At 41.4% G+C, this 16,497-nt stretch overlaps 1 protein-coding gene across 1 annotated transcript in view; it reads right to left on the bottom strand.

The window, feature by feature from the left end:
- LOC122808529 (adhesion G-protein coupled receptor G5-like) overlaps positions 1-16,497 on the bottom strand; it is a 192,185-nt gene that overhangs the window by 120,867 nt on the left and 54,821 nt on the right. Inside the window, exon 3 of the mRNA XM_044079484.1 lies at positions 2,168-2,436. Within this exon, the coding sequence (XP_043935419.1) occupies positions 2,168-2,436 (269 nt within the window). The remainder of the gene's footprint in view (positions 1-2,167; positions 2,437-16,497) is intronic.

Below are 16,497 nucleotides of genomic sequence, written 5' to 3' on the forward strand. Positions count from 1 at the left end.
TGACAAATTTACCTGATGTACAGCCTTCTAATTACCTCAACAGTGGTCTGCAGATAAGGCTGGGGCTGTGTTATACTGCAATCTGTTGAAGAGTGGAAGTGACAGTGGCTAATGTATGTCAGAAAATCAGATCATGGGCATGGTTCATAGGTAAGTACTAGGTTAGCTGCCCTTCTGGGGCATTTTATGTCTAGCCAAATTCCCTTTCAAAGGTGAGAATCAAACCCTGTACCTTATAACTGTGTGGTAATTGGTGCAACAGTAAGAATGTAAGTATTTTACAAATTATGATAACTTTAATTCAGAAAAATACTGGCATTTTTCATTAAACTTAAACTGCTGATATAAAATATTATAACTTTTATTGCTTTGTTTGAATTTTAAATTTCTTCCTGTTGTGAACATATTGATATTGTTATGTATCTGATACAAAACTTAGGAATTGTTACCAAATAACTAGATGTAAAAATAGTGTAGTAACTTGTCATAAAAGGTGACATTTGCAGCCTCTTGCATTTGCTGCTATATAAGCATTAAGAATAAGGTGTGAAAGAAACAAGGAGGCTCATAAGCAATTCTGAAATGGAGCTCTAGTACACATGATCACCAACCACAGTGTTGACAATGGGAAATCAAAACTTAAAATACTAAATGGTAATGTTTAATTACTTCTTTTCCTGTGGGGAAAGACATTCCTCACATACATCTCCAAGCAAGGGTGTGCCCATGTACCTTCTTATTTTTGGAACAGGCTCTGGAGTTTACCTATATTGTCAGTACTGGGAAACACCCTTAATGCATCCATGGTTGAGAAACTAGTTTCAAAGTTCTCATTCCTGCCTTTTGGTTCAAGGCCTATTGTCTTCCTATGCGGAAATAAACACTTCCAGAGGTTTTGAAAAATTTCTCATATTAGCTGAAAGGGCTTATTATGTTTGCCTTCAATAACCATATAATATCCACTACATGAAAATGCTTACAAGAGTGATATGAGAGCCATGAAATATCTGAAGGGGGTTGTTAAAAGTTATAAAGGATGAAAAATAAGGTTTAGCAAGCTCATACCCAAGTCTCTTAAGATGTAGCCTGCATGCAGTTTATTATTGTAATCAATAGGTAATGCCAATCAATTTGTTTTGAATAAAAATCAACTAACAGATACACAGCTGACTGTATAAGAACTATGAATTCTGGTCATATAACCATATACATTATCATCATTACCTACGCCATGGTTCCCATTTTTATATGGGATCAGGGTTTCACATCAGCATTAGTTAACGTGGCCAAATCATTTGAAGCCAATGTTAACACTTCTGGGGGGCTCACATAACCATATACAACATTTAAATTTGCAAATACAATTTTTTTCTAACCTACTTTTTTGAATTAATAAAGACTTTTCTTTGTCAAAAGTGCTTGATTTGTTAATCTGAATGAAGTTTAGTACACAGTGACAAATAACTTAAACTAAGGATGCAGAAATATGGTGTATGTGATACTGCAGCTCCTATGTGATACTACCCCTTTTCTAGAGTTTATTTGTAACTTTTTATATTATATTTTATATACTTAATATAGTACCATGGCTGTTTAAACACTCAGTATTACTGTTGTATTCTAACATGTTCATTTATAAGTTGCATTCTGTTTCTCTTGTGTATATACACTTGTTTGTTAACATTGTATGATATTTTGTTTTTGTGTTTGTTTATTCGTGGAGCTTTTCTCTTTGGGTTTCCACTGAAAAAGGGCTCTGCTGCCTAGTTGGACTAACCCAGTTAACAAATGTCAAATAAATAAATAAATAAATATTTCCTTTCAATATAATAAACACACCTACACATTTCTCCCGTAATGTCTGCTTCATGTTGCTTTTGTAAATCAATTAACACCCAGAATTAAAGGGCTGGTTGGTTAGATGCAGTTATCTCAGTCTGTCCATGTCATTTTAAAACATGTGGGGCTTCCCTAAATAGACTGATTCAGAATATTAACAAATAACGTAAATGGATAATACAACAGGTACACCTACAAACAGACTTTAAGGCAACAGCCTGCACATCAATCTATTCCTTATTGATGTAATTAACTGCAGCTTTTCATAATATTCCTTTTAGGCTTTCTCCCTTAAAACAAGTGGAATGCAGTATATGAAAGAACTTACCTTGTAAAGAATTTAATATAGTAAATAGATATATCTGTGGGAGGAGCATGTGTCCAAAGGAAAAGAAGGTCAGACCCCATATTATTCCTAAGATACTAGTCAGCCCCACTATCGCACACGATTTCTTCATAACGTTTTTCTGCTTTTCTGATGTTACTCGCTTTGCCTTTTGCATCACTACAATGAACATGATGATATTAAAAATGAATATAATTCCAAAATACCCAATATTTGTCACATAATGGATGATAGGAATTACTATCCAGCACCTGTTAAAAAAGACAAAAATTAAAGCAGTGAGGATGCTACGTGTAGCATTTATTGTTTTTCCTCCTATAACAACAACAACAAAAGCAAAAATCAAATAACAACACTAATTTGCAAAATGCAGTTATGAAAACATTAAAATCATCATATCTTATAAAAACTATCAATGTTAAAGATAACCTTTTTGGAAGACATAGAATTCTTCAGTTACTACAAAAATGACAGATGTAACTTATGGTGTTTTGAAATGCACTGTTTCAGAATTTTTATGAAGTATGTCTCACATATATTGTGAGAAACTGACTAACTGAGTAGCATCTATTGTGAGAAACTGAGTAGCATCCTGCCCTCACCAAGAAAGATACCACAGTATAAAGAAAAAAAATATCAATTTCAACAATTAGCTAAGCTTCTGGTGTCATTCAAAGGGGATCCAGTGTAGGTCAGACTGGGACGACATGCTCGACAAGCCTCATTGCTTCACAAGAGGCGGCTTGTACCTGTCACCCCTAGGCTTTTGAATACAGGCCAGGCTCTTGCTGCCCCCATAGTGCCTTTTTTAGGCAAGGCTCAAAAGTCAAACCCACCTCTGTAAACAGCACAAATAAAAAAATGAAGGTTATGCTACTCAACGCCAGGAGTTTAAATCTCAAAATGCACACGCTCAAAGCACTCCTCAGTATGGAGAACGTCGACATCTGTGCAGTAACTGAAACCTTGTTCCAGCACTACTGGGCTATAACTCATACCTCACATTTCAGCCACAGAACATGGACCAAAACACAAAAGGAGAGGGTGTATCCATATTCATCAAGGATACCTACACCTCCAGGTTAGTGGCGCAGCATGATATCTCTGAGATCATCCATGTGCAACTAACATCGGGCAAATCTGCAATGCAAATTGTGGTCTGCTACAAATCACCCTTCATGACCCAGGACCACCACTCCACCTTTCTGGAGACACTGGAAAACATGAAGGTCCTACCATACACTCTGATATTGGGCGATTTCAATTACCCGACCATTAATTGGGAAAACTACTCAAGTACAAACTCCCAGGTCCAGCGGTTCCTGGAATTTAACAACTCAAATGCCCTAGATCACCTGGTAAACTCCCCTACAAGATGTGAAAACATACCGGACCTGGTCATCACCAACATGGGCGACAGAAGTTCTACACTGGAGGTCAACCTGTCACCACCACCCCCAACCAAGGAAACCACAGTGAAAAACTTTTCTATAGCAAACTTCACCTTACTTAAGACAGAGGTGGTAAGTTTCACAGCCCTCACACTAAAGGATAACAGTGTCCAAGATGCAGGAACCTTTACAAATGTACTCTATGAGCACCTGCAAGGATGCATGGATCATGCCATCCCTAGCAAAACCAAGACTCACTCCCCTAAGAGAAAGAAACCAGTCTGGTGGACCCCTGCCATAAACAGGCTATGCAATAAGAAGGAGGAAACTAGTTCAGAAAAAAAAAGCAAATCCCAAGAAGGAAAGACATCCCTGATCAGTATCAGTAAGAAACTAAGGTCCCTCAAAAATCATCCAAGGCTAACTTCGAAAGAAAAATAGCCAAGGATTCAAAAGATAACCACAAAGCTTTCTTTAGCTATGTCAAGAATCTAAGTGGCAATTTGCAGATATGTTCTGAGCTAGTGCAAAATAGCACAAAATATACTGAACCTACTGATATTGCCAACATCCTGGCAGATAGATTCAGTGCAAACTTCACCCCCTCTCATCCCCAAAAGGGCCCACAACAATACCGGAAAAGTGTAGTGTCCTGGAAATCACAGATGCACAGGTGAAAACAGCCCTTTCAAAAGCCAAAAGCACAGCGTCAGTAGGACCAGATGGTGTCACAGGCTGCATCTTGCACGAACTACAGAAGAAACTGACCCCACCTAAACTCACTGTTCAACCTCAGCATCTCCACAGGCTACATGCCCATAGAATGCAGCACAGCAATGGTTATTCTGCTCCACAAAGAAGGGGCCACAACTGACCCTGGTAACTATCGCCCCATAAGCCTGACTAGCCTGGTCTGCAAGGCTATGGAACGCATCATCATGGAACTCATTAACAAAGACATTGGGAACCTCCAAACACTTGACCTGACCCAGTTTGGCTTTGTTAAGGGCAGATCATGCCTACTAAACCTGGTTGACTTCTTTGAGACAGTCACCAAGGCCATAGATGAGGGGAAGGTGGTTCACACAGCCTACCTTGACCTCGCCAAGGCTTTTGACACCATTCCCCACTCGGGAATTATAGAAAAACTTACCAGCCTGAACATAAACCACTATGTCATGAGATGGGTTGCCAACTGGCTTACAGACAGAACTCACTCAGTAAGAATAATGGGTTCCAGGTCCGACTCTAAACTAGTCACAAGTGGTGCCCCACAAGGCTCGGTCCTGGGACCCCCTACTGTTTGGCATATACTTCTCAGAAGTACAGGCAAACACAGGAGGACTATGGCTAACCAAGTTCACCAATGACTGCAAACTGGGAGACATAATTGACCCTCTGGATGACATGGACATTCTCCAAAAGGGCCTTACTGAGATGGACACCTGGTGTCAAAGTCATGGTCTCAAGCTAAATGTCAAAAAATGCATAGTCATCCTGTTTGGGAAAAACAAAACACCCATGAATTACCACATATTTGACAGCCCCCTTAATACAGAATAGGTAATAAGAGATCTGGGGACCCAGGTAGATAGTAATCTCTCCTTTGACAATCATATTGACAAAGTAGTTAGGAAATCCTTCTATGTAGTCCATCTAATTACTAAAGGGTTTGCATCTAGAAATAAAGAGGTTATAGTGCCCCTCTGCTCGTCACTCATCAGACCCATCATAGAGTACAATGCCCCATTTGGGATGTACCTCACAAGACACTTCCAACAGCTGGAAAGACCACAAAAGTACCTCACCAAGAGGATTACTGGCCTCAAACATATGTCTTATGCAGCTCGACTAGAAAAACTCCAGCTGTACTCAGTGGCATATTGCTTACCCAGAGGTGATCTCTGCCTGACTTACAAAGCCATGTCCAACTCAGAATTGATGGACATGCTCCACCTAAAGAAATCCAAGTCACTGCGAGCCACTCACTCTAGTGAGCTAAACCTCACTACAACAATAAATAGAACATGCTGGAGGGATAGATTCTTGTCACAGAGACTCCCCATGCTTTGGAACAAAATTCCTAATTACATTAGGCAGAGCCCCTCACTAACACTCCTTGACGAGTGGATGGGTAACAGAAAATACATCCCTGGGACCACTTCATTGGCTGTGCTTGACAGAGGCTCAGTTAATTAATCAATGGGGCGGCAAAAGCTGACACACTCTGGCTAGGCTTATAAATGCCCTTGGGCAGATAGCCTAGTACCTACCTATGAACCTATGAACCTATATCATGCTTCAACAATAATGTTTCAAAGGTGACTTACATTCTAACAAAAAAAGTATATGCACTTGATATAAACGGCAGATCTCACAAATAGTAAATTCTTAGACTATTTTGGTGTCAACTGTGACTTCTGAAAGAGAGATACATTATCAAATTTCAAACATAAAATATCAGTTTTAGATTTACTCTTTGAATAAGAAAGTAACCACATGGAATAAGAATATTATTTTTTAATTACTAATGACATACTCAGGCCACCAAATGTATAGCAACTGATAGAGATTAAATTTGTCCAGAGAATTTTCAGTTACCACTTGCTTGCAATCACAGTATCTCTGTACTTCTTCTATATAAATAGCTATTTTTCCAAAACTCAGTTATGCTTAAGTACTATGAATATACCATAATAATGACACTGAAATCTACAATTCTGTTTAAGCATATTATCTAAAGTTGATATAAATTTTAAACCATACTAGACTACTTAGTGCAATTACTTTTTTACATCAGAAGAACTTTACTAAACATAATGTTTTGAGATTGTCTTAAGACAAAATGAACATGTAACAGTTCAGTTACAGATTTGCTGTTCTGAACTGTTTGTAAGTTTCTTGGAGGCCAGTGCTTGCTTGGACTAAAGGGAAGTCTCTGTGTTCACCAGTGGTAGTGGTTAACACTGAACAGCCTGCCTGTCCCTGTAGAAGTGAAGTTACTGTCTAGGAGCTGTAGTTTTATTGGCCATTTTGGGTCAATTCTAAACTCCTTGATCTCTCTCTCTCTCTTAAAACCCTGCTGCCTTGTGGTTTTGGTGTCGTTCCAGGCTTGTTAGTTGTTGCTGAAGCACCTACCAAGGGGAGAAAATGCTGAGAGGAGAAAGGAGCCACTTTGAGATTTTAAGTATTTTCTTCTGTTTTTTTGTTAAGAATTACTGCTTTGCCACCTACAGTTGCCACCTACAATTACAGCTTGCTAAAGTTTATATCTGTATTAAAAACAGTATTTAGAACACATCTAGAACCTGTTTACTGTATTTCCTGTGTTGCACTTAATTTAAAATTGTTTTTTTTCTCTTAAAACTGCATTTTACCTGACTTTGGCCTAGCACTCAAGTGTGGGGTCATTTATTGCACTGTTGTGAATATTTTGCTACTTGTGTATCTCTGCTACCTTTAAACTAAAACAAAAAGGAAAAAAAGCAAAAAAATCTTGCTTTTCTTCCCACTTTCTAAAATTTAAGAAAGTTCAGTTACAGATTTGCTGTTCTGAACTGTTTGTAAGTTTCTTGGAGGCCAGTGCTTGCTTGGACTAAAGAGAAGTCTCTTTGTTCACCAGTGGCAGTGGTTAACACTGAACAGCCTGTCTGTCCCTGTAGGAGTGGTTACTGCCTAGAAGCTGTAGTTTTATTGGCCATTTTGGGTCAGTTCTAAACTCCTTGATCTCTCTCTTTTAAAACCCTGCTGCCTCGTGGTTTTGGAGTCTTTCCAGGCTTGTTAGTTGTTGTTGAAGCACCTACCAAGGGGAGAAAACACAGAGGAGAAAGGAGCCACTTTTGAGATTTTAAGTATTTTTTTCTGATTTTTGTTAAGAATTACTGCTTTGCCGCCTACTTTTCGGCGTTTTCCAGCTTGCTAAAGTTTATATCTATATTAGAAACAGTATTTAGAACACATTTAGAGCCTTTTTACTACATTTCCTGTGCTGCACTTAATTTTAAATCGTTTTTTTTTCTCTTAAAACTGCATTTTACCTGACTTTGGCTTAGCACTCAAGTGTGGGGTCATTTATTGCACTGTTGTGAACATTTTGCTACTTGTGTATCTCTGCTACCTTTAAACACAAACAAAAAAGAAAAAAAACAAAAAAATCTTGCTTTTTTCCCACTTTCTGAAATTTAAGAAAATTCAGTTAGAGAGATGCTGTTCTGAACTGTTTGTAAGTTTCTTGGAGGTCAGTTCTTGCTTGGACTAAAGGGAAGTCTCTGTGTTCACCACTACTGTCCCTGTAGGAGTGGTTACTGCCTAGAAGCTGTAGTTTTATTGGCCATTTTGGGTAAATTCTAAACTACTTGATCTCTCTCTCTCTCTCTCTTAAAACCCTGCAACCCTCTTTTTGCGCGGTCTTGCATACAGAGCAGCATCTGGCAGCGCCGCTTAAACAAGTTTAAACTATTCCCGGCTCCACAAAGTCTGCTCTTCACTTTTTCCCTTAGAACTGCTCTAAATCTCAAATTAAGTACTCTATTCTCATTCTAAAGCCCTGCACTTTCTCGTATAAGTAATCTCATAGGTAAACACAAACTAAAGCACTACATCCTCTTATACTCCTTCTAAAGCACTTGCTCCCTATTGGCTCTTTCTGATCAGTCAATAAGTAGTTCCCTATATTATTCAGGCATGTCCAAAGGTCAGTTTCGAGTTTACTCTCCAGTCCAGCTGGTGAATCTGGGAATCTTGAGGCAATGTTACAACTGCCTTATGTATACAGACCACCTTCTCCTCCTCCCAACAAGCTCAAATATATGTGAGCGATGCAACTATATAGCCAAACTGGAGGCTACGCTCTCTCAACCCAGTACTGGCACAGCCTGTTAGGAGGAGAAGGTAACCACACACACCACAAATCCAGTCTCACATAGACCTATTGCATCAGCAAACCAAACACATAAACACACAAAAACATACTCGGAGGTTCTAAATAAAAATCTGCCTGAGCAGCAGAGACCTCCAAAGCAGACTTCCAAGCAACATCTACCACGAAACAATATCCACGTAGCACATAGCTCACAAAGTCAGTGTGCCACACGGTCACAGCCCTTACGGCTAAACAACGCACCAAATACACTTGTAATAGGTGACTCTGTTGTCAGACACACTGGCATCTCACTCACCAGGCTGAACAAGGAGAAAGTCACTGTAAGCTCCCTGTTGGGTGCCAGGATCCTCTACATAACACAAGCACTCAGATCACTCCAAAGCAAGTACAAGTATGACTCCGTCATTGTCCATGCTGGTGTGAATGACCTGAGACGTACCTCCCTGGACTACATGAAAAAAGACGTACAGGAGCTCTTTGATCATGTAGCCCAGGCTGGTATGACCCTGACCTTGAGTAGCATCTTACCTTCACCAAGAATGATGCCACAGTATAAAGACAAAAATGATCAAATTTAACAATTGGCTTTCAAAGGGGATCCAGTGTCTGTTAGCCTGGGATGACATGCTCGACAAGCCACCTTGCTTCACTAGGGATGGCTTACACATGTCACCCCTCGGTTTTTGAATACTGGCAAAGGCTCTTGCCTCCCCCATAGTACCTTTTTTAGGCAAGGCTCAAAAGACAAACCCACCCCCATAGACAACACAAAGAAAAAAAAACTAAGGGTAATGCTGCTCAATGCCAGAAGTCTAAACCTCAAGATGCACGCACTCAAGACTCTCCTCAGTATGGAGAATATCGATATCTGTGCAGTAACAGAAACCTGGTTCAAGGCTGCCGAGAGCACCCTAGCACTAACAGGCTATACTTCATACCATGCTTTCCAGCCCAAAAACTCGGACCAAACCACAAAAGGAGGGGGTGTATCCATATTTATCAAAGATACCAACACCACCAGGTTAGTGGCACTGCACGAAGCATCAGAGACCATCCATGTGCAACTAACAGTGGGCAAAACTGCCTTTCAGTTTGTAGCGTGCTACAGACCACCCTCCCAAACACAGAAACCTCACTCGGCTTTCCTGAGAACACTGTTGAATATGAAGATCTCTCCAAACACTACTATATTGGGTGACTTCAACTACCCAAACATCGATTGGGAAAACTACTCAAGCCCAAACACCCTCGCCCAACGGTTCCTAGAATTTATAAACTCAAATGCTATGGAACAACTGGTCACCACTCCCACAAGACGGGAAAACATATTGGATCTGGTCATCACCAACATGGGGTCTCTATGTTCCACACCAGAGGTCTACCCCTCATTGGTAAGATCAGACCATAAACAAATCTCACTGGACATCCATATTCCGTCTCCACCCCTAGCCATGGAAACCATGGTGAAGAACTTCTCAAAAGCAAACTTCACACTTCTCAAAACTGAGGTAGAATCCTTCAAAGCCCCCGAACCAGTGGAAAATACAGCCCAAAATGCAGAATCCTTTACAAAAGCATTCTATGGACACCTACAGGAATGTATGGAGCATGCTATCCCAAATAAAACCAAGACTCACTCCTCCATAGGCAGGAGACCTGTCTGGTGGACCCCGGCCATAAATAAGCTATACAACAGAAGGAAAAAGCTACTACATGACAGAGCAAAATCCCAAAAAGGGAAGGCGTCACTGATCAGTACTAGCAAGAAACTACGATCCCTCATAAAATCTTCTAAGGCCAGCTTTGAAAGAAAAATTGCACAAGACACTAAAGATAATCACAAGGCCTTCTTTAGTTATGTCAGAAACCTGGGAGGCAATTCCCAGATATGCTCTGAGTTAGTGCAAAATGACAAAAAATACACTGAACCCACAGACATTGCCAACATTCTGGCAGAAAGGTTCAGTGCAAACTTCTCCCCCCCCCCCAAAAGAGCAAATGTCTATCCCAACAGAGTGCAGCCTTCCTGAGATCACAGATGCACAGGTGAGAGCTGCCCTCTCCAAAGCAAAAAACACAGCATCAATGAGACCAGACAGTGTCCCGGACTGCGTCTTACATGAGCTCCAAGAAGAACTAAACCCTCATATAAAGTCACTGTTCAATCTCAGCCTTACTACAGGATATGTACCCAAGGAATGGCATACAGCAACAGTGGTCCCACTCCACAAAGGTGGGGCCACAACAGACTCTGGAAACTATCACCCTATAAGCCTGACTAGCCTGGTCTGCAAAGCTATGGAGCATATCATCATGGAAATCATAAACAAAGACATTGGGAACCTCCAGACACTGAATCCTACCCAATTCAGCTTTGTTAAGGGCAGATCTTGCCTCTTGAACCTGGTTGACTTCTTTGAAACAGTCACCAAGGCCATAGATGAAGGGAAGGTAGTCCACACAGCCTACCTGGACCTCACAAAGGCCTTTGACACAATGTCCCACTCGGGCATCATAAATAAGCTCACCAGCTTAAATATCAAACACTATGTCACAAGATGGGTTGCAAACTGGCTCAGGGATAGAACCCACATGGTCAGAATAGCTGGTGCCATGTCAGACTCTAAACCAGTTACAAGTGGTGTCCCACAAGGCTCAGTCCTGGGACCTCTCTTGTTCGGTATATATTTTTCCGAGTTACAGGCTAACACGGGTGGACTATGGCTGACCAAGTTCGCAGATGACTGCAAACTGAGTGCTATTATCCACTCTCTGACTGACACAAGCATCCTCCAAAAGGGTCTCACAGAGACAGATAACTAGTGCCAGAGCCATGGCCTAAAGCTAAATGCCAAAAAGTGCATAGTCATCCCCTTTGGAAAAAACAAAGTGCCCACAAATTACCACATAGGTGGTAATCCATTAAGTATGGAAGAAGTAATTAGGGACTTGGGACCCAAGTAGATAGTAATCTCTCCTTTGACAATCACATTGCCAAAGTTGTTAGAAAGACCTTCTATATAGCCCACCTTATAATGAAAGGGTTCACATCTAGATCAAGAGAGGTCATTGTGCCCATCTACTCATCACTTATCAGGCCCATAATTGAGTACAATGCCCCATTCAGGATGTACCTTACCCAACACCTTCAGCAACTGGAAAGACCCCAAAAGTATCTCACCAAGAGGATCAAGGGGCTCAAACAGATGCCCTATGTAATTCAGCTAAAGAAACTCCAGCTCTACTCAGTTGCTTACTGTCTACTCAGAGGGATCTGTGTCTGACGTATAAAGCCATGTCCAACCCAGAATTAATGGACATGCTTCACCGCAGGAAATCTAAATCCCTTAGAGCTACATGCTCCAGGGACTTGAACCTCAGCACAGAAATAAATAGGACATGCTGGAGGGACAGATTCATATCCCAGAGGCTCCCCTCACTCTGGAACAAAATCCCAATCCATGTTAGGCAGAGCCCCTCACTGACCCTCTTCAAGAGAAATCTTGACGAATGGATGGGAGATCATAAGTTTACCCCTGGGATTTCTTCTGTGTCACTGCTTGACAGAGGTACAGTAAACTAACCTTAAAAGGGCTACCTTCTGTGACCTACTATACAGAGGCACAGTCAACTAATCTAAAAGGGTGGTGAAAGCCAAACACACTCTGGCTAGGCTTATAAATGCCCTAGGGCAGATAGCCTAGTATCAACCTATGAACCTATGATAAGGCTATATGCCTTTGTGGAGGAGAGTGGAAGATGCAGTCATGAATAAAAGATGAATGATTTTACTGAAGGTCTAAAGGTACGGAAGTCCTGAATCTGTCTAAGAGTAGTGAGAATCTGGATCCAGAGCTCAGAGACATAGTTTGTCTAAAGAGAATCAGTGGAGTTCTGAGACTTTTGAGTGCAATGAATGAGCTTGTTAGCAGAACATAGTTATCTGGTATCTAGGTTACCAGTGAAGAAGTGGGTTAATGGAAGGGCACTTAGTACATTATTAGAGAATTTTGTGCGTTACTTTTAATTCATAAAGCTTGAGCAAGTTGATTTTTGTCAACTGTAATTGAGAGAGCGCTTTATATTGCTATGTTTTGTTGAGGAGGTCAGCAGCATATTTGGCAGTTTTATTGTAATATTGTTCTACTTTAGTGATCTGGGCTGCTTGAAGGTTGAAGGCTGGCAAAGAAAGGGGGTGGCATAGAGGAGTTTTGGGAGAAAGTAAGTAGTTGTTTTGTGTCTTGAATTACTAAGAATGTGTTTTGTTCATTGCAAGAGTCCTAGTTTATGGTGAGTTTTCTTGATAGCGTATTGAATGTAGAGGCTTACATTTTAGCTTTCACCTATGATGATGTGTATAGGTTCATAGGAGGTTACTAGGCTAACACCCCTGGAGCCCTTACACATCTAGCTGTGTTAATCTTGAGTTGCCCCAACTCTCCTTGGTTAGAAAGACATAATTTGTAGAGCGAGTCTATGATCATCGCTGACTGCCCCTTTCACTAGACTGAATAAGGAGAAAATCATGGTCAGTTGCCAGTCAGAAGCCTGGAAGAGCCAGGTAATCATACACACTCTGGTCATTAAACCCCAGGTACCAGTATGACTCACTCATACTCCATGTGGGAAGAAATGACCTGAGATGCACCAGCCTGGATTGAAGACAGAGACATTATGGAGCTCTTGGACTATGTGTCTCAGGCTGGTATGATCCTCGCATTGAGTAATATGTCACAATATGAACAAAAGATTATTGACTGTAATAATTGGATTAGCATCTGGTGTCATTCCAAGTTGGTGCAATATTTATCAACATTTGAGGAGATAGTTAACAGGTCATGTTGCTTTTCCAAGGATGGCCTGCACCTTTTCCCTCCAGGTTTTTGAATATTGGCTAAAAAATGTCCTCCCTCATAAAGGCCTTCTAAGGCAATGCCAAACAGACAAACCTTCCAACATAGCAAAGTCAAACTATGGAAATCTAAAGATGACACTGGTCGATGCCAGGAGTTTAAAAAAGAAAGTGCATAAAGGAGGACCTTCCACAGACGCAGGGAATTATACACCCACAGTAACAGAACCAGCAGTGGGAAAGTGTTTCCATCCACTTCTTATCACTAGCTATAGTAATCCCTTCAGCCTCCTAAAATAACCCTACATAGCAATCTTTCTGTATGGATTCTGTTTACAGTCCTCTCTTCCCTCTTACTGTTCCCTGAGCAGCCTAGTACTCCCCATATATTTTCATCCAACTGTTACCTCCATTGCTAAAGTTACAAATTGTTTCTGGACCTGGACATGGTGATAAGAGACCTTGGGACCCAGGTGGACAGTAGTCCCTCCTCTGATAGTCACATCGCCACAGTAGTCAGGAGGTCCTTCTACGTGGCACACCTCATCATAAAAGGGTTCCCATCCAGGAAAAAAGAGGTCATTGTTCCCCTCTTCTTGACACTCATTAGACCTATTATATAGTACAATGCCCCTTTTGGAATGTACCTCACAAGACATCTGCAGCAGCTGGAAAGGCCACAGAAGTACCTCACAAAGAGGATTACTGGCCTCAAACAAATGCCCTATACTGACCATCTCAAAAAACTCCAGCTTTATTCCATAGTATATTACCTACTCCAAGGTGATCTCTGCCTAACATATAAAGCTATGTCAAACCCAGAGCTGTTGGACATGCTACACCTAAAGAAATCCCAGTCTCTCCAAGCTACATGCTCTAGGGACCTAAACCTTGTCACCACAATAAACAAGACATGCTGGAGGGATAGATTCCTGTCCCATAGACTTCCCATACTATGGAACAGGCTACCCATCTATGTTAAGCAAAGTTCTTCATTAGCACTCTTCAAGAAAAATCTTGATGAGTGAATGGGAAGTAGGAAATACACCCCGGGGATCACTTCTGTGTCTCTGCGCAACAGTGGCACAGGAAAATAACTTTCTTGGGTGGCGTAAGCCAGGGAACCTTGTTGGCTAGGCTTACGTAGGCCCTTGGGCTGATAGCCTAGTACCTAACTATGAACCTATAAACCTATGGAGCCTACTCGCCTTCAGGGGCTCTACCCACTCCGTTCGCCCTTCGGGCTCACTCTGCTTCCCTATCCTTCCCCCAAATCTCACCCACCCCCACTACTTGTACTTTTATACATACCCTAACTCCTCCAAACCCACCACCCCAATCACAGCATACTAACACCAAATCCCACTCACCTGTTTATCCACATCACCTTTAACATCCATCCCTCCTACAATGCTCTTCACATCATCTCTCACTATAACCCCACTCACCCTACTAATCTCTCTCTCATGTCCCACCTATCTCACACTTCTTCCCAACTCCTGCCACAATCCTTATACACACTGCACTGCATCTTCCTACCCTACCCATCCATCTCACATGAACTGTTTACCATTAACACAATCTATCTATTCAAACCTAAACTACTCTCAAACCAACCCCCCAGTACTCTCTGCTTAAATATCATACTAGAAAAACAACAATTTCACATAACCAAATCCACCCTTACCCAACACAGTACCTCTCAGTGCTATTCCACCATATCTCCCTCTCCCTAGCAGGCGACATCCACTCCAACCCTGGACCCATCTATAACATTAATCCCACCAATCCCCCTACTCAACCTACAAAGTCAAAGTCCTTTCAGCTTACTACACTTAATGCACAAAGCATGAAAAACAAAATCCTTAACCTGCATACCTGGTTCTCCCATAACTATCCCGACATAACCGCCATTTCGTAAACCTAGCTGAAATCCTATATAAAAGATATCAAAATCCTTTCACCAAGTTTCCAAATAATTCGCAATGACAGAGCCCACAAAAAAGGTGGTGGGGTAGCTACAATCTACCCCTCTTACCATATCATAACTCCCTACTCCAATTCAATACCTAACTTCACCAACACTGAAATTACAATAGGTTTATTAAAAATTAACAACCACAAATCCATATATATCACTGCCATCTATATTCCCACAGGTGATAACATCAAAACACTGGAAAACATCCTGTCCTGGTTTTCCTCCAATATAAGAATGAATCCTATATACTCAGTGATACCACTATTAACTCTGAAGCCCCTTCCCACCCAATCAACCTGTACAATTTCTCCCAACTAATACAGTCTCCAACCAGACCAAATAAAGATGGTACCTCTGGAACCATCATTGACTGGATCCTAACAACTCACCCACACCTTATTACCAAAGCCAGAACTTTACCTGACCCACTCAGTGATCACCTTCTAGCCTTCGCTGACTGTCTCCCATCTCTACTACAAAAGCAACATCACTACATTCAAACCCGCAACCTCTCCTCTTTCAACCATATCACTTTCTCTGAATGTCTAAAGCACACTGACTGGTCCCCCTTAAAAATCCTTCCACTAGATGATGCCATTTCCTATTTTAACAACTCATTCCAAACCCTCCTTAAGCAGCAAGCCACCCCCCAAGTAAACTCATCAAAACCAATCCTTGCCCGTGGTTAGCAAAATAAAATAAACTAGCCATGCAACAAAGGGACAAAAAATGGAAGCAGTGTCAAAAACACAAAACCCCCCAGCACCCTCCTAGACTTCAAACTCTTACATAACATCACAAAAAAAGCTAATAACAAAAGACAGCAAAGCCTACTATTCTAATCTCCAGTCCTTGCACTCAACAAACCCAAAGAAATTCAGGGACTCCATCTCATCCATGTTACATCCTGGCAACAAGGAAAACCCTAGCCCAAACCCCAGCCTCTCAGACCTTGAAACCGCCAGCCAGTTCAATGAATTCTTCATAGAATGTATAGCCAAACTATTGACCTCCTTCTCACCCCCCTCCTCCGCCCCCACCCCGCCAGCCATCACCTCTACCCAAATAACCTACCCTCCCCCTCATCCTTCAGCCTTACTCCCATCCCCACAAGAAGTATAAAAAGATCTCTCCTAAAACTCAAACCTTGTCACAATGCACCCGACAACCTTCCACCCACCTTCCTCAAACAAGCTGCTGACAGCA

The sequence above is a fragment of the Protopterus annectens genome, chromosome 8.part0 (assembly GCF_019279795.1).
Source record: "Protopterus annectens isolate FY-2018-M chromosome 8.part0, PAN1.0, whole genome shotgun sequence".
NCBI lineage: Eukaryota > Metazoa > Chordata > Ceratodontiformes > Protopteridae > Protopterus > Protopterus annectens.